The following is a 25,677-nucleotide window of genomic DNA, read 5'->3' as shown; positions in this document are numbered from 1 at the left end:
GTGGGTGGATGGATGGATGGAAGGTAGGTGTGTGGATGGATGGAAGGTAGGTGGGTGGATGGATGGAAGGTAGGTGGGTGGATGGATGGATGGAAGGATGGATGGGAGCAAACAAGTAAACAAGTGAGGGAGAAAGGAACGAGGAGAAGGGGATGAAGAATTAATGAATGCCTCTTTCCTGCTCCTGGCCTCGGTGCTATTTCATCTTGTCGTTTCCCTAGCCAATTTCCACCGCAAAGCGTCAGTGATCATGGTGGACGAGTTGCTGTCAGCCTACCCGCACCAGCTTTCTTTCTCTGAGGCGGGCCTTCGAATCATGATCACAAGCCACTTTCCCCCCAAGACTCGGCTCTCCATGGCTAGTCGAATGCTGATCAATGAGGTATCTGGGGAAGCACCGCGCACATACCACTGGACAGGGGTGGGACACTGAGGGAAGGAAAGTTCCCTAATGTGAAAGAAGGGATCAAACCAAGGTCTACCCCAATAATATCCCTCAGCCCTTCCCCAGCATCTCTGCCCTCTGGTCAGCAGTGTATCCTGGTCCTCGCTCTTCCCCCACCTGTTGAAAGACATCATCTAGCTCCCAGTTGTATAGAAACACTTGCCTGTCTCTGTCTTCCTACCTTTCTCTTTTATTCTTCATTCTGGTAAAGCCCCTTGATGTAAATTCACACAGAATTAAATGCTATGTAATCCAAAGTCTCTGATCTAATTTTCCTTTCTCTGTAGTAGCAGCCTTATTGATATAGTCCAAACAGAGTTGTGTGGCTTTCTCACATGGAAATACAGCAACCCAGAGAAGAAAGATAACACCACAGTGCACATAGTTCCACTGAGTCATACAGTGTTAATATTTCCTCTGAGAAGGAGGTTGTCTGAATGGATTATTATTTTGAGGAATCGCTTAATACTCCAGAGTCTTCTGCAAACATCTCCTCGTTGGGGCCTGGAGGAACACCCCGTAAATTGTGTTCTGGGTGTAAGTTACTTGCAATCCCTCTGACCATGGAAAATGTGTCACTTTCTTTCCAGAGACAAAGACTGATAAACAGCAGAGCTTATGCCAATGGGGAGTCGGAGGTGGCCATTAAAATCCCAATTAAGCACACCGTGGAGAACGGAACAGGGCCCAGCAGTGCCCCCGACAGGGGTGCCAACGGGACTCGGAGGGACGATGGTGTCGCCGAGGCTGGCAATGAGACAGAGAATGAGAATGAGGACAATGAAAACAACGAGAATGACGAGGAGGAAGAAGAGGAGGAGGAGGAGGAAGAAGGACCCTACACACCCTTCGATCCCCCCTGTAAGAGGTCCTGCGTCTAGGCTGGGTGGGGAGCTCTTTTGAGACCACTGAGTGGATACCCTTGACTTGGATGATCTTTTTACTATGCAATTCAAAGAAAAGTCTCTATGTGAACATAAAAATATTTATCTGAAGTTTCTAGAGTGGGCAGGACTCTGTTTTAGATGGTTCAGAACTGGCGAGATAGTGGCACATAATCAGGGGCTGAAATTTGAGTTCTTTGACTAAGTGCATTTGGTGGGTGGAAGTTCTCTCTTTGCTACTCTGCAAGGCCTGTTGGTGCTAAACAGTAAAGACACATGGTCAATGTTGGCAAAGCAGCCTGTGCTCAGGGCAGAGGCCCATTGATCCCCTCCACCCATCCCATTACAGTTGGTTGGAACTGTCCTACCAAGGTCAGCTGTGTGCATACCCAGTTCCCTTTGTTCTCACTTCCTGTCCCTTACCCCTAATCAGGTCCCCCACTCCCACAACCAGATTTCTGCACAGGGGGAGTCATAGGAGTTGCAGACCTGGGAAAAAGCTGGTATGCGTGTCCTTACTCAGTGAGCTGGCCAAAGACTCTCTGACCTTGAAACAGGAGAGACAAAGCCTATAAATGCTTTCAGGACCTCACCAAGCTGTGTCCTTCTCTGGCTGCTGAACGTGAATGTTCCAACAACCTTTTCCCATGTCCCACCTATTAGCAGAACTGGTAGATAAAACTCAAAGCATATGGCTACTTTGGTAAACCTTCTAGAAGCTTCTGATTATTTCAGCAAAGAGTATACTAGTCCAATTCACATTCACTGTCAAGTGTATGAGACTTAATGAGTGCTACTTCTCCAGGATATTTTTTTTATTTGCATGAGGGCTTTCTGAAGATGAGCTGATTGATCCAATCAAAAACCCATTTAGTGGCAAAACATGGGTGACAAGTGTGAGAATCCTGTGTTGTCTTCAGATGCAAGGTCTTGCTATGCTCTATGTTCCTTTGAAGCCAGGGGACAGAAAGTAAAACAGACCAGTCCTAAGATATCTAAGGGATCCTAAGATAGCAGCTTTGTTAAGAGCTTACCAAAACTAATTAGAAAATATCCATGTTGATGCCTGTCCTCCAGCCAAATTCCCTAACTATGCAGCCAAAGTTAAATTACTGCTTGTGTAGTAGGTTATCTTAATAGAAAAAAAAAAGTATACAGTAGTTTCCCCCTTATCTGTGGTTTTCCTTTCTGTGGTTTCAGTTACCCTATGTCAACTGTGGTCAACCATGATTAACCACGGACTAAAAATATTAAATTGGAAAGTCAAAGAAACAAGCGTTTCATAAGTTTGAAATCTAATACCATTCTGAGTAACATGATGAAATTTCACATCATCTTGCTTTATCTCACCTGGGATGTGATCATCCCTGTGTCCAATATTTCCATGCTGTATACACTACCCTCGCATTAGCCACTTAATAGCCACTGTGACTGTCTTGGTATCACAGTGCTTATGTTTAAGTCATTCTTATTTTACATGATAAGGACCCTGAAGTGCAAGCGCAGTGATGCTGGTAATTTTATTGCAGTATATTGTTATAAATATTATATTTTATTATTAGGTACTGCTATTAATCACTGTGCCTAATTTATAAATTGAGCCTTATCATAGGTGTGTGAATGTATAGGAAAAAACACTATACATTGGGGTGGCACTACCCAGGGTTTCAGGCATCCACTGGGGTCTTGAACAGTCCCTGTGGATAAGGGGAGCTACTACACTGGCTCTTAGTCCATTTGCCACCTTTGGATCTGTTTCTTGGCAACCTTCTTCCCAACCAGACCAGAATCATCTTAAAGAGTGAGTAAGCAAACACTTCATTCCTCCCTTGCATGCCTTAATTTTTGCTTCCTATTGGTGTATAACAAATCACTGCAAATTTATCAGCGTAAAACAACACCCCTTGGTCAGCTCATGGTTCTGTAGGTCAGAAGTACAGCTGGGATCTCAGAGCCTCACAAGGCCATAGTCAAGGTGTGGACAGGCTGCGTTTTCAGAGTCCCTGGAAAGAATCACTCCCAGGCACATGGGTTCGTGTTAGTGGCAGAATTTTGTTCCTGTGGCTACACGTTGGGCCTGCTGACTGCTCCCAGAGGCCCTGTGAGTCCCCCTTCCACAGCCCCTCCATCTTCAACTGCATGCAGCAGTCCTCACATTTCCAACCGCTCTGGCTTCCCCTTCTGCTTTTGAGGGCAGGTGTGATTAGATCAGGCCACGGTCTAGTCCCTCTACCTGAAGGTCAGCTGTGCCATATGAACACAGCACTGTCATCAGACCATAGTTCATCCACCCACAAGTTCTGAGGACGAGGGTCCAGTAGCTGAGGCCTCAAGTCACAAATTCTGCCTACCACATCCTAATGTCCAGAGGCCATCACTAACTGACCATAATCAAGCTAAAAAAAATAAATGCTTATTTTGCTAAACGTTTTCACTGATTAAAGAAACAGTAGCACCAATTGAAAAATTTGTAAGTGGCCAAGCACTATGTTGGCACTGGGGAAGCCCAAAACCCCGACATGCACCCTCCGGGCAGACAGTGAGAGATACCCAGGGGAAGTGAGACAGTCAGGCTCCCATGCCTGGGCCTCATTACTTGGGGGGGACAAAGTCCCCCTCCCATCATATTTTCCATATTTCTATGCTGGCCGGAGTTATTCCAGATGTGAATATGGCGTTTCAAGGTACAGTCATGCATCACCTAACAAAAGAGATTCACGCTGGGAATCATATCTTTCAGTGGTTTCATCATTGTGCAAACATCATAGAGTGTACTCATGCAAACTAAGATGGCTACGACATAATTAGATCATATCACTTTATGGATCACCACCATGTAAGCAGTTCATCGTTGGCCAAAACATCATTATGTGACACATGACTGCACTTGGACCTCCTGTTCACTGCCCCTCTGTATCTCTGTGATTATGTGGCAGATGACAGAGGTCTTGGGCCTTCAGCCACCTGTTTCTGGTGCCTTGTGTGTTAGGAGACCTGACTGCAGGTGTCCTTTTCACTCCCCAAATGGTCCTATGTCTGGGGCGTAGAAACCTCATGCCAGGCATCCGGGTTCTCACCGGTTCTTCTAGGTGGGCATCCTTGGTAAGTTGCAGACCCTAATTCAGGTAATTTGGAGCGATGCCTGAGAATCTGGATTTCTAAGGAGCCCCTCAGTTGGTGGCGATACTGCTGGTCTGTGGGCCACACTTGGAGCAGCAAAAAACTGGGGACCTAGTGTGACGCAGTGAACTTCAGGACTCTCCTAGGACAGGATATCCTAAATCAGAGCCAGGATCTGTCTCTGAAATGAAGGGGCTTACCTTTTGACTTCGGTTCCTCTCCTCCAGCTCCTGAGAAACCCCACACCTGGACTCAGGAGCTCCATTTTAAGACAAAGGGGCTGCCCAAGGGTTCTTCCCTGGGGTAGGCAGGCAGGCAGTGGCTCAGTGGTAAGAAGGCCAGAGCATGCCTCAGGCCAGCAGAAGGCATCAACATGCAGGGGAGAGTCAGTCCAGGGAATCTCCTGAGCTTAGTTCTTTTGACTAAAAAAGGTCCATCTACTCCAGGAGGAAATTTTTCCTTCCATGGTAATCCTTCTAGGTGGCATGGGCCACCCAGCTACAGTGCTGGCTTCTCTCCAAGACTTGACTATAATATGCGTAATTAACAAGCAAGTAGTTATTTGGGAATATGTAAATATAAACGTGTATGACATGCGTATAATGTACATAGGAATGCATATATGAATAGATTATATATGCACACAGAGAATACAATATATGATCGACATATATCCATGGAACATGTACATGTATATTGCTTACATATAATATATTGTATAGTAGATATATGAAACAGATACAGGTATTAATGTGTCATATGTTTATAAATACACATACTGTATATATAGGCTTTATGCATATAATATTCATATATATCAGATACACCTATATATGGTATGTGTACATACTTATACATATCCACATATTCTTATTTCCTGAGTGAAGGGTCTTACCTTGTGAAGAGAGTCTTACATTGGCAGATAGAAATGTGTATGTAGATTTTTTTCTATATTTTCCATTTTAGTACCCAATTTTTACTGTCTGTTATAGTCAGAATAAGTGTATATGTTAGAAACAAGACCTTTTACTCCTTAAAGCCAGGTTCTCTACTCAACACTATAATTCACTTTCCTTGCTTCGTCTCCCTGCTGCCGGCTGACTTTCGTGAAATCACATAAACACCAGCACATCAGCTCTGTGGAAGGGAATTTTGTTTTCCTAATTTGGTGCTTTGTCCCCAGTGCCTGGAGCAGTGCCTGGCGCCAAGTGACATAGAGGGCATTCAATTAATATTTGCCAAGTGAACATATAAATCTCTTCCTTGGGGGCTCTGTTTGGACCAAAGGGTAATGGAACAAAAGATGAAATAATGTTCAGAAATACTGATGATTCAAAGAGGAGAAGAAACTATTTTTACCCCCCTTATTCATAAATGGACATTAAGATGAGCTAAAATGTGGACAATCCTGTTTGGCCTTCCCTCCTCCTCAAAAGCATTTAAGAAGCACCTTTCCACACCACTGGTTTGCTCAAGGAGTCATATTTGTTATATACGCTTCAAGGCATATCTCAGATAGTACAGAATTTCTACCTTTAAGGTTGTCATTGCAAAAAAAAAAAAAAAAAGCTATCCTTGTAAAGAAAGCATCTGTATCATTTTACTCTCAGTAAACTGTGAGTTCCAGAGACAACATCCTCTTTGTGTGGGTCAAAATATTTGAAAGCAGCTGAGGGGAAAAAACTCAAGAACTCACTCGCACTAACGCATCCTGCTTGCAATTTTACCTAATTAATATCAGTTTCCAATATCAGTTTCCAAGCTCGGATTTCTTTGTTCTTTTTTATTATTATTTTTATTATTTTCTGAAAACTGTTAAGGAACCTAAATGAGGTCAGTTCTCTTCGTACTTATCAGTTTCTTTGTGGTCTTTGATTGGCTTTACATTTCAAACCAAACCAAGGTTCTTTTCTTGCAAGGGCACCAGCCACATGGGAGGCCAAGAAGGGGATCCTAAGAGCTATCTGTGCATAAATGCCTTAGCTCTCCATTGCAGGATTAAGAAACTGCAGAATTTCCAAATGCATTTGAGATCCAAAGGTCTGGTTTTATTCTGGATTCTGCAGCATTTGAAAGCCACTCACAAGACAGCTCTCATGACTTCTTCTGTCTTTGTAAAATCCAGGTGCACCTGGTCTCAGAGATCTCATCTTCTGCTTGACCATCTCCAAGATTTAAATCTAACAAGATACATATTGGTTGATGGGAAAATAAACATCTCCCTTCTTAACTTTTTTTCCTCCTTTCTTTAATCTGTTCTTGTTAATGAGACACCCTTAGATTCTCCAAAACAAATAGTTTCCTTTGCTCTTCTAATTAGGTTGTTCATAGCAATATCATTACTATTAATATTCATTGAGCTTGTGATCTTCTCTACACTGTTTATGGCTTTCAAAATAAACCAATTAACAAGTTAGAGAAGACTCCTTTCTCATAGAGTTTGTATTGTCCTTTTGGGGAATCTGGAAATGCATGAAGAAACAAATAAATCTGGTAATTTCCTATAGGAAACATTTACTATGATGGAGATCCTCCAAGTGGGTGGTAGAAAATAGGAGGGGAATGGTGAGGGTCTTATTTATTTTGGGTTACCTGAAGGGGTCTGGTGACAGGTTTTAAGTAGTAAGGTGACCTGCACATCAAAGCATACTCAGCCACAAGAAGATCCAGGCAAAGGGAAACACAAGTGCAAAGGCCCTGAGGCGGAAGAGGGCTTGGAGTATCTGAAGACTGAAAGAAAGCCAAAGAGGGGGAGCGTACAAGTAGGGAAACCTGTTGGCAAAGGCCAAATCAGACAAAGCCTTATACTCCTCAGTAGGGAGGCATAGATTTACTCTGTGGGTAATTAAAGCCAGGGGAAATTTCTAGAACGATTTGCTTTCTGAACTTTCCCTCTGACTCCAAGTGGCAAACAAATGGACAGGTATTGGACTAGGAAGTTCCCTTAGGTGTTTAGCCAGGCCACAGGTAAGCCACCTGGCCCAAGGGAAGGTTGTGGGGATGGTGGAATACCCTGGGCTGGTTGCTAGGGCTGGCCATGGGGTAAAAGAAAGGGAAGGATCAAGAATGACTCAGGATTTGAAAGCAACTTGAAAATTCTCTTGTCTCAGCCCCTGACCCACAATCACATGATTTAATTCTCCCAGCAACATGGTGAGCTCGGCGTTACTGTGTCCACATGTCAGAGACCAGAAAACCAGGGGATTTAAATAACTCCGCTCTGAGGCCAAAAAGTGAGTCCAGACGGTAGTGCTGTCAGATGAGGGAGGCACACTGACCCCTAGAGGCCGTTCTGCCTCGGCCATCAGAGGGAGGCTGGGGCTGCCAGCAATGTCGTTAGGTCACCTTTCTACGCAGTTGTAAGAAACTATTCAAAGGCTAGTGAGAGATACTGTGAAATAGGCCTGGATGTTGGTTTAAAAATATGAAATGGGGCTGGGGATGTGGATGATCGAGCACATGCCTAGTATACACAAGGCTCTGGCTTCAATCTCCAACACTGTAAAAAGAAAAGAAAAAAAAAGAGAAGAGAAATTTTATTAAACCTTTTATTGCCACCTGCAACAGTACATGCCTATAACCCCACCAACTGGGGAGGCTGAGGAAGGAAGAACAGAAGTTTGAGGCCACCCTGGGCAACTTATTGAGACCCTGTCTGAAAATTAAATAATAAAAAGAACTGGGGATGTAGGGAGGTAGCTCAATGGTAGAAAAGCCCTGGGTTCAATTCCCAGTTCAAATAAATAAATAAATAACTTTTAATCATTGTTCAAATAGTATCATAAAAATTACCTCCTTAACTCTAGTGGGAATATAAAGTAGTTCAATCATTTTGGAAAACTTTTTGTTTGGAAGTTTCTTAAAAAGTAAACACCCACATCACGACTCAGCAATTTCCGCCCTAGGTCTTCATCCAAGAGAAAGGTAACTGTGCCCATCAAAAGGCTTGTAGAAAGAGGTTCCTAGCCACTTTAGTTGTAATATCCCCAAACTGGCAACAACCCAAATACGCATCCACAGGAGAGTGGATGATCAAATTGTAATATATTTACAGGATAGAATACTACACAGCAAGTAAAAGAAAGACTTCGTGATACATGAAAGAATCTCAAAAAAACTTGTTGAATAAAAGAAGGTAACATAAACATATTAGATGATTTGATGCATCTTGAAGTTTGAGAACAGGAAAGACTGATCTTGGTGGTAAGGGTGAGGACTGATTAGAAACAGGCACAGAGAACTTTCTGGAAGACAGCAATGTTCCATATCTCCACTGAAGTAGAGAGTTATGTAGACGTATAAATTTCTTTCTTGCATTTATGTAGCTGTATACATATTTCTTCCAGAGTTGAATTCATATTTCAGCAGGAATGTAATATGGATATATTTATTGAGACGATATCAAATTTATCAAAGGATAGATTATATGAGGAACTCATGGCATTACAGTCACCTGAATAAGCACACCCGGCGTCTCGGATACTCAAAGCGCTCAGGCAGCACAGAGATGGCAGAAGTAGATCACCTCTGGGAGATCCATCATCTGTCCCTACCAACAAGTAGTTACTGAACCAAAAAGCAGTTATTCATTTACAAACCCTCATCAGCTTGGGATATAAATGTTGAGAGATTCCACCAGATGGTGTTGTCTCCGAGGACACCTCATAATTTGAAAAAATTGAGTTACCACACCACATGGAGAACAGACACACACTGGTGGTCTCTGCCCAGCCCACACTGCACACCCCTACACACACTCCACCCCTGGTGCGTCCTGAGTACCTTCCTCATCTTTTCCTACCTGGCTCATGTGTCGAGCCATCCTGCCAGCCTGGTATCACTCAGATGGGACTCACCCTGTCACTTCCAAAATCTAACTAGCAGGTGGCCAGTAGGTGACTATTTTTAAATTCTGTTCGGCTTTGTGTGTCAGGCATTGCTGGTGATGGGAAGCCATTGGGGTAAAGTTTTAGGTAAAGAGCAATACAAGGAGGGTTAGGACTGGGGAAAGCCAGAACTGGGACTGCAGAACAAAGAAGCTAACCCATTTGTGTTGACCTTTTTTTCCGTTTTTCCAGCTGGAAAACTGGAAACAGTGAAATGGGCATTTACCTGGCCACTGAGTTTCGTCTTATACTTCACTGTCCCCAATTGCAACAAGCCCCGCTGGGAAAAGTGGTTTATGGTGACATTTGCTTCTTCCACGTTATGGATTGCAGCCTTCTCCTACATGATGGTGTGGATGGTGAGTCTATAAGGGACATCATGACATTGCTAGGTCTCTTTAGAAAGAAAAGTAAATTGGTCTGAAGGTGAATCAGGATTGGGGTTTTCATTCCCATAATTGCATCAACCCTCTAATGCTATAATGAGCTGTGTAACAAACTACCCCTAAACCTGTGGTTTAGAATCACAAGCGTGCATTCTGCTTAACACATCTTCAGTTTGACAGTGATTTGATTAATCTTAGCTGGGACTGATTATGATTTATCCAGAAGCTTAAGTCTGTGTCTGCCTCCTATAGTTGTTGATTTTCTTTGAATCCGTGGCTACTTGGGGGAATGTTGCTGTCTTGGTATATCATTGGAATACTAGAAGGCATATGGAAACACTAGATGCCTCCTAAGATCTTCCCTAGGGACTGACTTACCTTACCTTGTGTCTACCAATATTCCATTGGCCAAGCCCAGTGTCAATGGAGCTGGGAAAATATACCCCATCTACTTTGGTGGAAAAGCAACAGAGTCACAAGCAAAGCATATAGAGCAAATATGAAAGAATTGGGAATGGATGCTCACTTTAACCGCTCCCCCATTAACCCTAATCTTAGTTTCTTCAACCAGATAGTAAGGTCATTCTGAGGCTAAAATAATGACTCAGTGATTAGCATGCATTATGAGGCTATGACTCAAAAGAGTTCTGCCTCAAAGTCTTTTAAGAAACCCAGACATAGGTACACATTTGTAATCACAGCAGCAGCTCAGGAGGCCAAGGCAGGAGGATCACAATTTCAAAGGCAGCCTCAGCAACTTAGCGAGGCTCTAAGCAACTTAGTGAACCCTGTCTCAAAATAAAACATAAAAAAAAAGGAGTGAGGATGTTGCTCAGTGGCTCGGTGTCCCTGGGTTCAATTCCTGCTTTCAAAAGACAGAAACCCAAACATCCAGAATGTATTGCTCACTTTTGACTACACTTTTAAATGGGAGAGCAAGCCTAACTGATCAAAACTGGAGTTGCACAGAAATCAAAGCCATGACAAATATATGTAAATCCAAATTAACCTTGCTTGAGCATTGGACAAAAGTGTTACATAAATCTAGGCGAATTAAACTCAAACGGTAAAAACAAGTTTCAAAAAGGTCATTTTGAAGGCAAATTTGTAAGTGTGGGTTTTAGTCAACTTCTTTCATCACCAAAATGCCTGACAAGAACCACTCAGAAGAGGAAGAGCTATTTGGGGCTCATGGTTTCAGAGGTCTCAGTCCATAGATGGCTGACACCATTGCCCTGGGCCTAAGGTGACCCAGCACATTATGGTGGAAGGGCCCAGAGGAGGGAAGCTGCTTAGCTCATGGCAAGGTCAGGAAGCAGAGAGAGAGGAAGGAAGAGGTCAGAACAGAAGAAGGAAGAAGACACAGGGAAGATATAACGTTCCAGCACTCACCGCTGGTGAACCACCTCCTCCAGCCAGCTGCCTAGAGTTACCACCCAGTCATTCCAGCTGGGATGGACTGATTAAGTTACAGCTCTCACAATCCAGTCACTTTATCTCTGAATATTTCTGCATTAGCACGGGAGATTAGGGGGAGACGCCTCACAGCCAAACCATAACAGCCTGACACAGTGAAGTCCTACCTATCTATCCTTTGCCTCAACCTCATAGACACTAAGAATCCTTTTAACTAAGATCTTATAACCAGAGAGTTCTACTTATCCCATGTTTGTTAACATTTCCACTGGGCATAGTCACCGAACGCCCCCTCTGACTGGATTTGGGGGCACAGTGGCTGCTGTCCATGATCTCAAAGTGCTCGGTGGTTTTCTAGGGGGTCCACTAACCAGACCACGGACTAATCTGGGACCACCCTCCCTCTGTTTGCTGCCTCCCTTCTAGTGACGGTTCTCATAAGCCCCCTTTTCTCTCAGGGCGAGAAAAAGGAACCAGGGGAAGCGAGAGACTTGGGCTGGGCCTTCTGGGTAGCCGGTTCCCCCAAACTCCAGATTCAACCACAAATATCATAACAGCAAAAGTACAGAAGGCCAATCCGAGCTGAGCCAGACCACATTCCTACAGGGACCCAGCACAGGGTTAGTAAGGAAAAACAAGGTTTGGCCAGGATGCTCATGACTGCATTTGACAAAGGCTTCTCAGAGCCACAAAACAGAAATGTGTGTTTCAGCAGCTCCCTTTCCTCCCTGGAGACTGGAAGTCAGAAAGCCTGGAGGCCACCGCAGGATAAATTCAGGACTGAACGGAAATGAGGAGCATTCTCTGGTTTGAAAGGGGCCAGCCAAGCCTCTCAACAGATTTAACTCATATCTCCCAAACCTTTTGACAGGGAAGGAGCCTTTGAAGTGAAGTCAGATTTTCCTACACAGGTGTCTCTATCAGTGGCTGGCCCAGGAGGAATTAAGAGAAGAGTGTGCTCCTTGCAACATGTGGTTTGCTTTTTTTTTTTTTTTTTTTTTTTCAATTTTATAGAAAGTAAGGAAGGTCAGGTGGCATCCTGAAACTTCTTAGTAGTTTCCCTAGGACCGGGAACTTGTCTCGTTTTCCACTTACCTGTCCGTCACCACTGGGCTCCTTCATCATCTCTCTTACCCACTGCTTTCATCTCAGTTTCCCCATCAGGAAATTAGAGGTGCTCATTTGCATAATGGAAACAACCTCTCAGGCTTGAACCAAATTCTGACCCTTTGGTGAAATCCCTCCTGTGTGAACAGGAGTGCTGCCCGTGCAAAGGAGTCAACCTCCTGGGTTAGAATCCCCTTTGCACTTACCAGCAGCACTATCCCCTCTGCACTGACTCCTGAGGCCTCAGTTTCTTCATCTGAAGAATGGGAACCACATAACATTTACTCCGTTGAGTTGTTGTGAGAGTTAAAGAAGTTAAAACTCTTGAACATGGCTTGGCCCAGGACTTAATGGTGTTGTCAAGGACAATGACCTTATGACCAAGTGCCAAGGAAGTGAAGAAAGGAAAGGCTGCTTATGGCTTTTCCAACAAAGGGGTGAAATTTAGCCCCTTCCAGCTCTCACGAATTCCCACGGTACTACCTATGTGGATACTTAAATTTCTCCCACAGCCCAAAAGCCATTCATTCTGGATTTTCCTGGACCATCTTGAGTTCAAATATCCTATCCCAACATTGCCTTTCCCAGAAATTCGGGTTCCCCTCTCTCAAATTGCTTATGTCACCTCAAAGGAGTAAAAGAAAGGCCAACTTTTCATTGGAAAGTCTGGATCCTGTAATTGCACCATCTCATGATCTGAAGCTCTGGTCTCATCTACATCATATTCATTGCCCCCTGAGTTGATAAAGAGGGCGGGCATTGCCCTCCAAAGAGACCGCCCAGGTTGGACAGCTTTCCGAGACTTGTTCAGAGGAACCAGGGACAGATTGGGCTCATGGTGGCCCTTAATTCACGGCTTCTTCCTGCTTCTTCCAGGTCACAATTATCGGCTACACTCTGGGGATTCCTGACGTCATCATGGGGATCACCTTCCTGGCTGCCGGAACCAGTGTGCCCGACTGCATGGCCAGCCTCATCGTGGCCAGACAAGGTGGGACCACTAAGGGCAGCAGGGATAGGAAGGAAGGCCTCCCAAGCTCAGAGCAGGAGTACGCATGCCAATTAAGAGAGCAGCAAATCCCACCTGGAAGCAGTTATGGGAGACTTCAATGCCAAGTTGGCCTAAAGGCTTCCTGAGACTAAAAGGTCAGGAAAAAGAGCCAGAAGGTTCTACTCCCTTGAGGAAGGCAGAGATGTTTTCCTGGGTAGCATCCACAGATCATTCTGGTTGTACTACTGTCCTTTTATTATAAAAATAGTACTAAAAGCCAGGCTGGTGGCACATGCCTGTCGATCCAGAGACTTGGGAGACTGAGGCAGGCACATCTCAAGTTTGAGGCCAGCCTCAGAAACTTAGCAAGACCTTCAGCAACTTAGCAAGACCCTATCTCAAAATAAAAAAGACTAGAGACAAGACTCAGTGGTAAAGCACCCCTGGGTTCAATCCCCAGTACCTTAAAAAAAAAAAACTCTACTAAAGAAGGCATTTTATGTGCATTGTCTTATTAATTTAAACAACTTTATGAGGTATGGACAATTGTACTCCCATTTGAAGAATAAGGAAAGTGGGCTTAGAGAGGACAGACCCCCATATCTAAGGCTTACCCACATGTAGCACTTCTCAAAGTGACAATTATCTGAGGTCAGTTTTCAGCATATGACAGACCCTTTCTTCCAAAACTAAGCTTATAGTTCACCTCCCCAGATGGACACTCTTCCCTTGCCCCCCCCACAATGTGCTTGGGGTTGGACCTCGGACCCTGCACATTATGAAAATGCTCAACCACTTAGCTGCATCCCTGCCCCAGAAGAGCATTTCTGATGGCCATGACCTTCCCAGCACCCACTCTCATTTATATTCCTGATTTATGCTTGAGGGCATTTATTCTCACACATGCATTGTGCAATTACAAAACATAGCACAGAAGTGCTCATGAAATTCTACAAATTTCATTATTTTTATAATGCTTAGTTATTCAGAATAACTGAACACAGTATAGAACTCTAAGAGATAATACTAAAACATGTAAGTTGGTGAGTTCAGGAGCCGCTTTGTAGACTGCTGAGTTTATTCCTTTCTAGAAGGATGGCTCAAAACCTCCAGAATTTTTGGAAACATTTGATTTTTTTGCATCACTTACATTGACTCAGTGATTGCATTTGAAGGGAAGGTCAACAGATTGATAGAATATGTGTCCCTGTGTTTTAAAATTTGCACAGGTCTTGATATCAGTGATGGCCTGGGAGAACCAAATACATGAATCAGCAAAACTACTGTCTTTCGGTCACACCAAAGACTTGGGAGAGTCCCATGTGGGGCCCCTACCCTCTCCTGGTGTGTTAGCCAGCTTTTTGATGCTGTATCCAAATTGCCAGACAAGGATAAAATAGAGGAGGAATACTTATTTTGGTCATACTTTCAGAGGATTCAGTCCATGGTCTGCTGGCTCCATTACTTTGGGCCTGAGGTGAGGCAGAACAACATGGCGGAAGGGAAAGTTTCTCAGCTCATGGCAACCAGGAAGGAGAGAGAGAGAGAGGAGCTAAAGACAAGATAAACCCTTCCAGGGCACACCTCCAGTGACCTGCTTTCTCTAACTAGGTCTCACCTCTCAGTGGCTCATTAAGCTTTCAATAGATTAATCCCCCAGCAATTGAATTAATGATGAGGTCAGAGGCCTCATGATCCAATTGTTGCCTAAAAAGCACCACTTCTTAACTTTGTGGCATTGGGGACCATGCTTTTAACACAGGAGCTTTTAGGGGACATTCCAAATCTAAACCATAACACCTGAGATCTCTTCTCTCACTTGAGCAACCTCTTGTCCTTGCAGGGATGGGGGACATGGCTGTGTCCAACTCCATTGGGAGCAACGTGTTTGACATCCTGATTGGCCTGGGTCTTCCCTGGGCTCTGCAAACGCTGGCTGTGGATTACGGATCTTATGTAAGTGGTTTGTTTCCTCGGTATGTTTTTCTTAAATGCAAAACTACATGGACTCTCTTTTTAGTTGTCTTGGCCACTGAGACACTTTTTCAGGGAAAAATAAAATGTAGAAATAGTAATGTTGAGAGGAAAAAAAATATTCTCCTTGTCAAAGTCCTCCCAAATTCAGGCTTATGGTGACATTCAGGTCTCTAGAGCAGAGGTTAGCAAACTTTTTCTGCCAAGAGCCAAATAGTAAATATTTTAGGTTTGTGGACCAGACAGTCTCTGTCAGAGCTACTAACTCTGCCCATGTAGCAGGAAAGCAGCCATAGAAACTGTGGCTGTTTCAATACAACTTTATTTACAAAAACTGGAATTCAAGTTTTTATTTTATTTATTTGTATATTTGTTTTGATTTTTTTTCAACTACTTAAAAATGTAGAAAGCATTCTTAAGTCATGGGCTGCTATGCAAAACCGGTGGGTGGGCCAGATTTGATCCCTGGCTCATAATTCACCAACCCTTACTCTGTTTATTTGCATTTACTTCACCTTATCACATGTTATATGATGCATATAAGGGAAGCACTAGAAGATGTCATTCAGGTTTGTCACTGAAAGGTGTCCTCCATTGGGTGGTCATGGGATTCCAAATGACACTCCTAAATTCAGCAGACAAAGACTGAAACTGTCAGGCTCTTATGAACTGACTCACGTCAACCAAATTCAGAAGAATTTAATGCATAGGCTACAATGTCAGATGATAGTAAGACACATAAATACCAGGTAGAAAGCATGCTAATTTGGGGTTATTTGTTCTCTATTGCTGAAGAAAACGTTTATGTGGAATGTATTTTGAGGGACCCATGACTAGCCTCATATTCAAAGTTTTACCAGGAACACTCACAGGAATCAGTAACAGGTTATAGGCATGGCTATGATGTATTACAGCGAAGGATATGGAGTGAAAGCAACAGGGAAATGTAATGCATCATAAGCCCAGAGAAGTCAGGTGCAAGCTTCCAATTCCTCCCCTTCTGAGTCTCACAGTTCTCCCTCGCCGTGATCTACAGGGTCACATGTCAGATGTCTCCACCCAGGAAAGTCCAGTGGAATCTGAGACTGGTCATGTAGATACATTTCTGCTATAAGAATAGCTATGATAACTGAATCTCCAAGGCCCAACACAGACACCAGCTATACATCATCAAGCTTGCTAAACAATTCTGGCAACTTGGTACAGCATGCTCCAGTGCTTCCATGTACAAAACAACATCATCATTCAGCAACATTCCAAGGGACACATTCTCAAGGATTGACCAAGGCACTCCCCTAGGCACATAAGGATTAAGTAACTAATTCTTCTGTATTGACACCTTCCACATAGAAAGCCAAATTATTATTTCATTTGTTAGAATAGTATTGCTAGCTACTGTTTTACAGACAACTCCAAAATTGCACGAAAATAGCTCAACAAAGTTTTATTTCTTATTCAATTTTTACTGCTAGTGTTCCCCTTCTGGCAGCTTCCATGGACTCTTCCAAGGAGAAACTAAGAGATGAAGGTTTATTCTATCATTTGGTTCTACCATCTTGGAGTCTTTCTTTGGCCACACAGAAGAAAGCATAGAGAAAGCAAGGGCATGGAAAATTATACACTGCATTTTTTGATGAGCATTAGAAGTAGTTTATGTCCTGTCTATCTTCATGTCATGGACCAGAGAAGTCATATGTACACAGCTAGGTGCAAGAAGGGATCCAGGTCATTAATTTAGCTGTGTTCCCCAGAAGAGGAGGATATGCAGATGGCAGTGAACAGTAGCAATCTCTCTAGTTTGACTCATGTGGTTGAGAGTGAAATCCAAACAAGAAGAATCTTCTGTATAACCTTTTATTTAGAGCTGTGTCCACCCATATTGGAGGGCTTATCTCTGCTGTGAGAACTCTCAACCAAAATACTCAGGTTGAGCTGTCTCCTCTGTCCCACACATGTAGGGCACATTGACCAGTCCTGGCTTTTTGAGCTCCTTTTCCTGGGTCACACGTGAAACACCCCTCTTTCATCTTTATTGTGCTCAAGCTGCAAACAATATTATTGATTGGTTGTATTGAAACTATCTCATTAAGGTTGGCATATATCGATTTCTTAATACAAGTGACTTTGGTTCTGTTTTGCCAGTGCTATCTACAACTAGCTAATGTAAACCTTTACAATTTTCTTCTTTTTTTCTGATTATAAAAATAGCTCGTGTGATATATACAAAACTCTGGAGCAGCACCTGCCCAGTATCTCTCTATAATTATGGAAATGCTCTGTAAATATACTGGCAATGCAGGAGCCACCAGCTACATGTGACTTGTAAGCACATGATATGTAGTTGTTGCAAGTGAAGAATTGAATTTTTAAATTTTACTTAATTTTAATTACTTTAAGTTTATGTAGTAACATGTAGCTTAAGGCTACCTATTAGATTATATAGCTCCACATTAAATAAAAAGTAGCCATAGAAAAATCCAGAGATAACTATTGTTATTTCAGCATATTTTCTCTTTCTAAATGTATTATATGACTGAGATTATATTATGACATAGTGTACACTGCTTTTTATACTTATTAAATCAAACATTTTTTCCTTTAAATGTGATTAGAAACTTCTTTTTCAAAGGTGACCTATTATTCCAGCATATAAATATTCAAAAATTTACTTAATCATGCCTTAGTTCTTCGACATTTACATTACATCAAGATTTTCACTGTTATACTATGTCTCAGACATCTTTATACATCAATAGATTTCAGAGATCTGTAAAAATTTTGCACATAAATCTATAACTACATTTTGTTATTTTTTTAGATAATTTTCCAGGAGTTGGAATTGTATGTAGACTATTGTTTTTCAAAATGATATTCTTTACAATTTAATTTGTCAAATTTTATTTCTGAGGGTTGGGGGCAGCTACACAGTTCCGGCATATTCTGACCACAGGAAGCTTCATGAGATGAATGCTGAGGCTTTTCTATATCTGTCTTCTTATGGCACACAGTGCAAGGCAGGAACATTCTTGAGCCGTGATATGTGTCAAACACAACAGAAGCCATGATGAGATCTTCCACTGCATTTGCAGTTAACTTTTCATGAATTAGAGAGACACTTCCAACCCAGGACAAGGAGTTTACTGATTCCATCATTCAGTCTTTCCTTCTTATCAAGCAGTTCAGCTCTAGCCTCAAACCTGCTTACCCTGCTCTAAACAGAAACCCTGCAGTTAAGGTGACCTAACTACTATTGGAAAATATTTAGTAACCCTCTGTCATTGCCTGATTTTACTTGGCAAGGAAACCAATAAAGATGCCCCTTAACCCAGTTGAGTACTACACATATGAATGTAATAAGTTCATCTATAACCCACCTGGTTTGTTGATTTATTCTTCTATTTGTTTCATTTTCTCACCTCATTAAAGTTGTATAGAAGTAAAAATCATATCTATCTGAATTTCAACTACTTCTGGTCCCCTCTGTTGAGGACGAGAAGAAAGTGCTAAAAAAAAAAATGAACAAAAAAGAAGAAAAGAAACTATACTCTAAATAATTCAGAAAAAACAATCCCTTAATAGTAAAATTTTGCCAGATGGACAGGTAGGAGCAGGAAATGAGAATCCTTCCAAGGTCCTTAAGATCCATGGTATTAGCCTTGTATTACTATAATGAAATACCTAAGACAACTAACTTAAAAAGTTCTGCAGTTTTCTGTCCAAGATTGAGTGACCCCACTGCTTTGGGTTACTGGTGAGGATAGCACATCATGATGGGAATATGAGACGGACCAAGTCACACAGCTCTTGAGCCAGGATGCAGAAAAAGGAGAAGAAGTATTCCCTTCAAGGGTATACTCCCAGTGTCCTAAGGACTTCTCATATAGATCTGCCTCCTAAAGACCTAGAGGACCTCCCAACAGTGCCACCTGGGAACCAAGCTTCTAACACATGGACTTTGGGGGACACTGCCTATATTCAGCCCATATTCAGCATCCATTGGGTTTATTTTTATGTTATTGGGTTACTGGTGTAGTCATGGAAGGTAAAATTAAAAACTTTGAAAAGCAAAACTAGAATTCATCTCAGAATTAAATCAGATTATCTTACCAACTTTGAAATCTTCCTGGCTGAACATGTATATCAGGCCTGTTGTTCCAACTCAGTTAGGCACACTATCTAGCATAAATAATTCCCTTAGTGGTCTGCCCTTCTTCCCTCTCTTCCTGATATTCTCCCTAACTTCTTTAGAGGACATAAAATCAAACATTATTCTCATGTCAGTAATTCCAAAGGCTAAGAAAACATATCCTTTCCAGGTCCCAACATCTAGTGACAGGATAATATCATGAAAACAAAAAATTCAGGCCTTATTAGATATTTGGCCCAAAATTATGTTTTCCATTGAAGATGACATAATTGGGTCACTTTGGTCATTCTGCTGGAATTGTACAATAATCATGTCTAGTCTTATAATTGAAGATCTCCTCTATCCTTGGAGTAGAAAGGAAAATGTAGGAAAATCAGGCCATGCTATGATCAACAGCCACACATACCTGTGAGGCTCTTGGGGGACATTTTAGAAGACTCCAGAGAAAGGTGTGTCACATGGGTTTTTCATGTAAATGCCTCTGTTTCAATAACTAGAAGAGATCTTCATTTTATTCCAGAAACACAAACATCCAAAAAAGACCTCTCTTTTGAAAGCAGAAAATCAGTAATATACTCAGTAAATAGCTCATGAACCCCAGGAAAGTCAAGATCTCATTGTATATACAGTGAGACAACTTTATTCTTCTGAATGTAGATTCCCAGGTTTTCTGGTACCACTTTGGAAGGGATGCGTGGGTGATGGGGACTGAACCCAGAGATGCTTTACCACTGAGTCACATCCCTAGTCTTTTCCATTTTTTATTTTGAGACAAGTTCTTTCTAAAGATCTTACTAAGTTGACCTTGAACTTTCGATCCTCTTCTCTCAGCCTCCCAAGTTGCTAGGATTACAGTCATGCGTCACCACACCTGGCATCCAGTGCCATTTTTAAAAAGGAGATTTCACCTTGAACTTTAACACTTCAAAGGAAAAAGTTCTGATTATTTTATTTTCAGTAAGATTCATAACTGAGGAACAGTCAGGAAGCTATGATTGTATTTTTGTTAAAGTTATGAATTCTACAACCTGGCATTTCATAAGTAGTGATAACCTTACAATTTGAAAGTTTTTTTCTGAGTCAGGACTGGAACATAAATGCACAAAAAAACAGGGACAGACCAGCTCAGTGAGTAAAATCAGGGGAGTGACAGTTATAAAACTAACCTCAGATCTTATGTTTTAATAGGCTGCTTTTTACTTACCTTTCTCCATGACTTTGCTCTCTGCTTGAGAAGCATTCAATGAGGTCCAAATCCCCATGAACCGAACACCTCAAATCTTGCCCACATGCCAAGTACCCCAATCCTTCTGTGTACTGCCCAAATGCAGCTTCACACTGCACATAATCTCTTCTCCACATGCCTGTTGCCCATTGCTTTTCCACCTCAGAGCACAGTTATTTATCACATACCATCCCTGCTACTAGAATCCAAGTTTAGGGCTTCAGGCACTAAAGTTGCTCCATCAAGTGCCATCTCGCACAAAGCAGGACATTTTACTTGTTGAAACAGAGAATACATTTCATTTCCTCGGTTGTGGCAGCAAGCGATCCCACATCAGCAGCTCCTGCAAACTCCACCACGTTTCATCCCTATTAAATAAATCCTTCGTGGTAGTAGTCCAGAGTCATCAAGCAAAAGTTACACTGCATCTTCTACCCTTTAGGATGTGCGTCAAGTGTAGAATATATTTCAAAGTGAAATGTTTTCATCAAAAACAGGCAGCTGGAGAAAGGAAGAGTTGAGTTTCCTGGGAGTTTTTCTTTAACAGACTACACCTGTTCAACTAGTAAAAATAGCACAATTACAGTAATACAGTGTTTGGTCCAACTGGACTGGGTCTTTTGATTTGCCTAAAGGCCAAGGATTACAAAAAATGGATCTTTGGATCAGACTGCCTCACAGACTAGGTAACAGGGACTGCTCCCAAGGGCTCCTGTTCTTTTGTTCTCATTGTCATCCTACAGGTGACAACTTAGACTTCAACTGTGATCTTACAAACATGCATCAGGTATCACTCCTGTGTCTTTCAGCAGCTCCCACCAAAGAACTTGCTTTTTCCCTTTTTTCTGAGCCTCCCCTAATGAGGGGGAGCAGAACTAAGTGCAGAAACTGTACCCGTCTTATGAAGTTGTTGTTTCCTGTGTGCCCAGCACAGTGCCTGGCACCCAGAACATGGTTAACAAGCATTTGTTGGATGAATGAATCGATCAATTCATCCATTCACCTATTTATCCTAACTTTCCCTTTATTCCTTGTCACTTCACCTGAGGCAGGCTGCATCCAAGAATAGAAGACATGTGAGCAGAGCATAATGAAGGTATCAGGTAACTGAGGAGAGAACAGGGGCCAGAGGAAAGAGCAATAAGATTCATTTAGCACCTGTGACTCACCAGGTGTTCTGGGGGAAACTGTGCACACATGGTCTCACCTAATTGTCACAACGGCTAAATAAGCAAAGGATTATTTCTTCAACCAGTGTTTATCATGCACCTGCTGTGTGTCAGAAACTTGGCATACAAAAACAAACAAGGTGGACTCCCTTCCCCTTATGGTGGAGAGTACATGGGATAGGCGAGAGAGTATGGGCGTGAAGGAACACACAAGTGTGCTAACTGGAAGAGCCAAAGCTTTATGAAGTCAATGAGACGTGGCCATGGGATAGAGAGTAGGGGATCCGCTCCATTCTGAAATCATCAGGTAGGGAGTTGTGAACCACTGAGGGAAGAGTTGTGGGAAGAGTGGGAAGAGTCAGGTGTGTAGAGAAAAGGGGAGCATTCTGGAAAAAAGGGGACTAAAAGACATGGAGGCAAGCTGTATCCAAGAACAAAAGGAAAGCCAGGTAGTGGGAGCGTGGGTGGGTGTGGGGGGTGAAGTGGACAGGAGTCACCAGCCACCTAGCTGGGCACAGGGCTCAGGCTGCAGGCTAAGCACAATGCAGCTCTCTCTCCCATTCTGCAGATCAGAAAAACAATGCCCAGGGATGTTTCCTTTGATATGAGGATGCTGACCCATAATGGCGATGTGGGGAGTGGCACGGGAGGAATGGAGGATCTTTAGATAGGGCAAAGGGGAGGGAGGGGAAGGAAGGAGGCCTGGGGGTAGGAAAGACTGTGGAATGAGTTAGACATCATTACCCTAAGGACTTGTATGAAGACAGGATTGGTGTGAAAATACTTTGTGTACAATCAGTGACTTGAAAAATTGTGCTCTATATGTGTAAATATGAAATGAATTTCATTCTGCCATCGTGTATAACAAATTAGATTAAATACATATTTAAAAAAAAAAAAGAAAAACAAGTTCCAGAGAGGTTAAAGCACACATCCAGAAAGAGGCAGAGAGAAGACAGATTTGTTTTTCTGTCTCCAGAGCCCTGAAGATCAAAGGGAGAGGGCAGCCAACCACTGCCAAAAGCGCCTGGGGCCACAGCAGCTGCCTGTGCCCAGGAGCACAGGGGCAGTCACAGGCGTGAAATCTGAGACTGAACCCATCCCTAACTTTGAATCCCTGCTCAAAGACCAGACAAGCTCTGCTTATTGAAGCTAAAGGGCCTCCTTGACCTTCTAAAAAGAAAAGGAAGCAGAAGGGGAGAGAACTGCTGAGCCAGGTTCCCATCCCACCGACATTGTGGAGCCTACAGTCACAGTGTAGTCACTCATTTTTTTTTGTTACTATTTTTTAGTTGTCAATGGACCTTTATTTTATTTATTTACATGTGGTGCTGAGAATCAAACCCAGTGCCTCACACGTGCTAGGCAAGTGCTCTCCCACTGAGCCACCGCCCAGCCCCTTGTTGCTCATTTTTCTGTAATGGGTTTCTGTCTAAGGATTGAAGGAGCCACTCTGGGTCCTTTAACAAGTCTCTGGTCTCTCGCTGACCTTGTTTGGTGCCATTAAGTGTCCAATTCCCCAAGCCTAGCAACTCTGAGGACATCACTGTGTAGTCTCATGCCAAGATGCAAAAGTCATTTGGAAAAATGGCTCAGGTTCATGGAAAAACAAACTCGGGGTTTATTTGCTCTAAGTATTTGGTCTGCCCTCATTTCCACCCCCAGCTGCACCGGAGAGAAAAGCTCCATTTCCAAAAGAACACTCAGGGACCTCCTTCCATTTAGCATTGATGGTAACCCCAAGACATCTTTCAGTGTCTCTGACATCAGAACCAAGCAGCCTGTGTGGGTTGATGGCCTCTCTCAATCTCCCAAGGGACCTGCCGACCATTCTGAAACAATTTTTCCATCTCGTCCAGATGGGATTTCCAAGTCATAATTATGGGATAATTACCATCCAGGCAGCTGTTTTGTGCCTGACATTAGGTTCAAGCATTTGGCAGTGAGGAATGGATGCACTTTTACAGATTTTGACATTTCTTAGTACTCTGTGGCCTGCTCAGAAGCCAGCTAGTTACCTAAGTGCCCAAAATAAGAAATATTTCAAAAAAGTTAAAGTTTGGAAAATGAGCACTTCTTGTCCAATTAAGGTGATGAATGACTGTACACTGAGATTTAACAGAATAAAGAAGTCACCAGGCAGGCTCCAGGAAGCCAGGAAGAAACTCACATGTCTGAGCTAGGACTTAGAAATGTAAAATAAACCTGAAAAGGAAAGGAGGGAAGAGAATATCTTTCTCTTTCTGAACAAGAGTCTACCTGACTTATGAATCCCCAGAGGTAAAAAGAAGAGGTAACCAAAAATGTTCTCACTCAACCCTTTCTACCTAGACCATTCTTTCTTGTGTCAAGCATTGATTGCATGCCTGTTTTGTGTCAAAAAGCTATGATAAGCCAAGATGATAGGCCTGTGCTCCTGGAATAACAATCTGTGAAAGGAACTAAGCAAGGATATAAGCAATTCTAAACAAAGTGTTTTTGTGCTCTCTCAGGACTTGTCGTGCGGGAGGTGGCAGTGTGTGCCAGGGGCCAAGGAAACCGAAACACTGATGAGAAATTAATACTTATTCTGAGAATCTGAGATTATCAGGGCAAGCCGGTAAAGAGAATTGAGAGGACTTTTATCCAACAGAATAACAGCTCATAGAAGACCAAGATAGGATGAGGATAGTTGTTACCAGTTAGCTGTTGCTATCATAATGCTGTGTAACAAGAGTTCCCAATACTTGTTAGCATACATGCAGTAGTTTATATTTCTCATTTATGCATTTGTGGATTGACAAGTATTTGGCTGATCTGGGTTGGCTCCAAGCTTCAGATGGGTCTGCCCCACGTGTCTCTCATCCTCTTTAGACCAGTGCTTCCTGGATCACATTTTTCTCATGATAAAAGGGAGATGCCCAAGAGGTCACGCCCAACTATAAAAACATATTTTGAACACATGCTCATAATCAGGTTTTCTTCTAATCTTCCATTGGCCAAAGTATATCCCGAAGCCAATCTCAAATTTAGAGCCAGGGGATAATTCTTCCCACCTTGAAGCTATAGAAAGTATACGAACATACCATCCTCCTACAGAGGAGAGAGAAGGAAATCAGTAAGTCACTCTGACTCAGTAAAGTAAGAGAACCATGGAAGCAAAGCAAGAGAGCACAGAAAAAGAAGAAGTGAGGTTTGGTGATTGACTTAGCGTCAGCCCCCAAACATCATCTGTAAATGAGGAGGTGAAACATGTGTAAATGAGGAGGTAAAACATCTGTAAATGAGGAGGTGAATCAAGTGAGACAGGGGCCTGGTCATTCAGGGTTGTGTTGGTTATTGTGAAAAGTTTGGACTTCAAACTTTTCAAATTTCATTGAGAATTTTATCTCACTTTTCATTTTAAGATCATATTCAAAGCTCTTTGTAAGGGAATTAGAAGAAAGCAAGACTGGAAGAGAGGAAACCAGCAAGGAAACTGAAGACAAAAGATGCTGGTGGTGTGGATTAAGGGTGTAGGAACAGAAATAGAGACAAAAAAGACACATTTTCTAAAGGAAAAATTGATAATATTTCCCAATGAATACATGAAGGGGATAAGAGAAAAACCAGAGGTAACTTCTGGTTCTTTGATTGAGCAACTAAGTGTCTTGTGGCGCCATTGATGGGCATTAATGGAGGATAGGAAATGCATTTAAGAAGAAGAATCAGGGATTTCATTTAAGGAGAATTATGTTTGATATGTTTGAATGCCATCCAGGTGGAGATGTTGAGTAGGAAGTGGAAAAAATGTCTGAAGTCCTGAGACGTCTCCTTTCCAAGTAAGAATTTCAGAGTCAACAGCAATATTTTGATTTTTAAAGGATAAAACTCATAAAAGAAGTAAATGCAGAGAGAGAACTCAAAGCAATATCCTGATATTGGATAGGGGAAAAAAATCATCCAGCA

At 42.5% G+C, this 25,677-nt stretch overlaps 1 protein-coding gene across 1 annotated transcript in view; it reads left to right on the top strand.

Annotated features, from left to right (window-relative positions):
* Slc24a3 (solute carrier family 24 member 3) overlaps window positions 1-25,677 on the top strand; it is a 520,120-nt gene that overhangs the window by 481,641 nt on the left and 12,802 nt on the right. Inside the window, exons 11-15 of the mRNA XM_078051346.1 lie at window positions 222-382; window positions 1,036-1,306; window positions 9,528-9,694; window positions 13,121-13,235; window positions 15,079-15,191. Of these exons, the coding sequence (XP_077907472.1) occupies window positions 222-382; window positions 1,036-1,306; window positions 9,528-9,694; window positions 13,121-13,235; window positions 15,079-15,191 (827 nt within the window). The remainder of the gene's footprint in view (window positions 1-221; window positions 383-1,035; window positions 1,307-9,527; window positions 9,695-13,120; window positions 13,236-15,078; window positions 15,192-25,677) is intronic.

Source organism: Ictidomys tridecemlineatus, chromosome 5 (genome assembly GCF_052094955.1).
Source record: "Ictidomys tridecemlineatus isolate mIctTri1 chromosome 5, mIctTri1.hap1, whole genome shotgun sequence".
NCBI classification, from domain to species: Eukaryota; Metazoa; Chordata; class Mammalia; order Rodentia; family Sciuridae; genus Ictidomys; species Ictidomys tridecemlineatus.
This window is presented reverse-complemented; position numbering and strand designations above follow the sequence as displayed.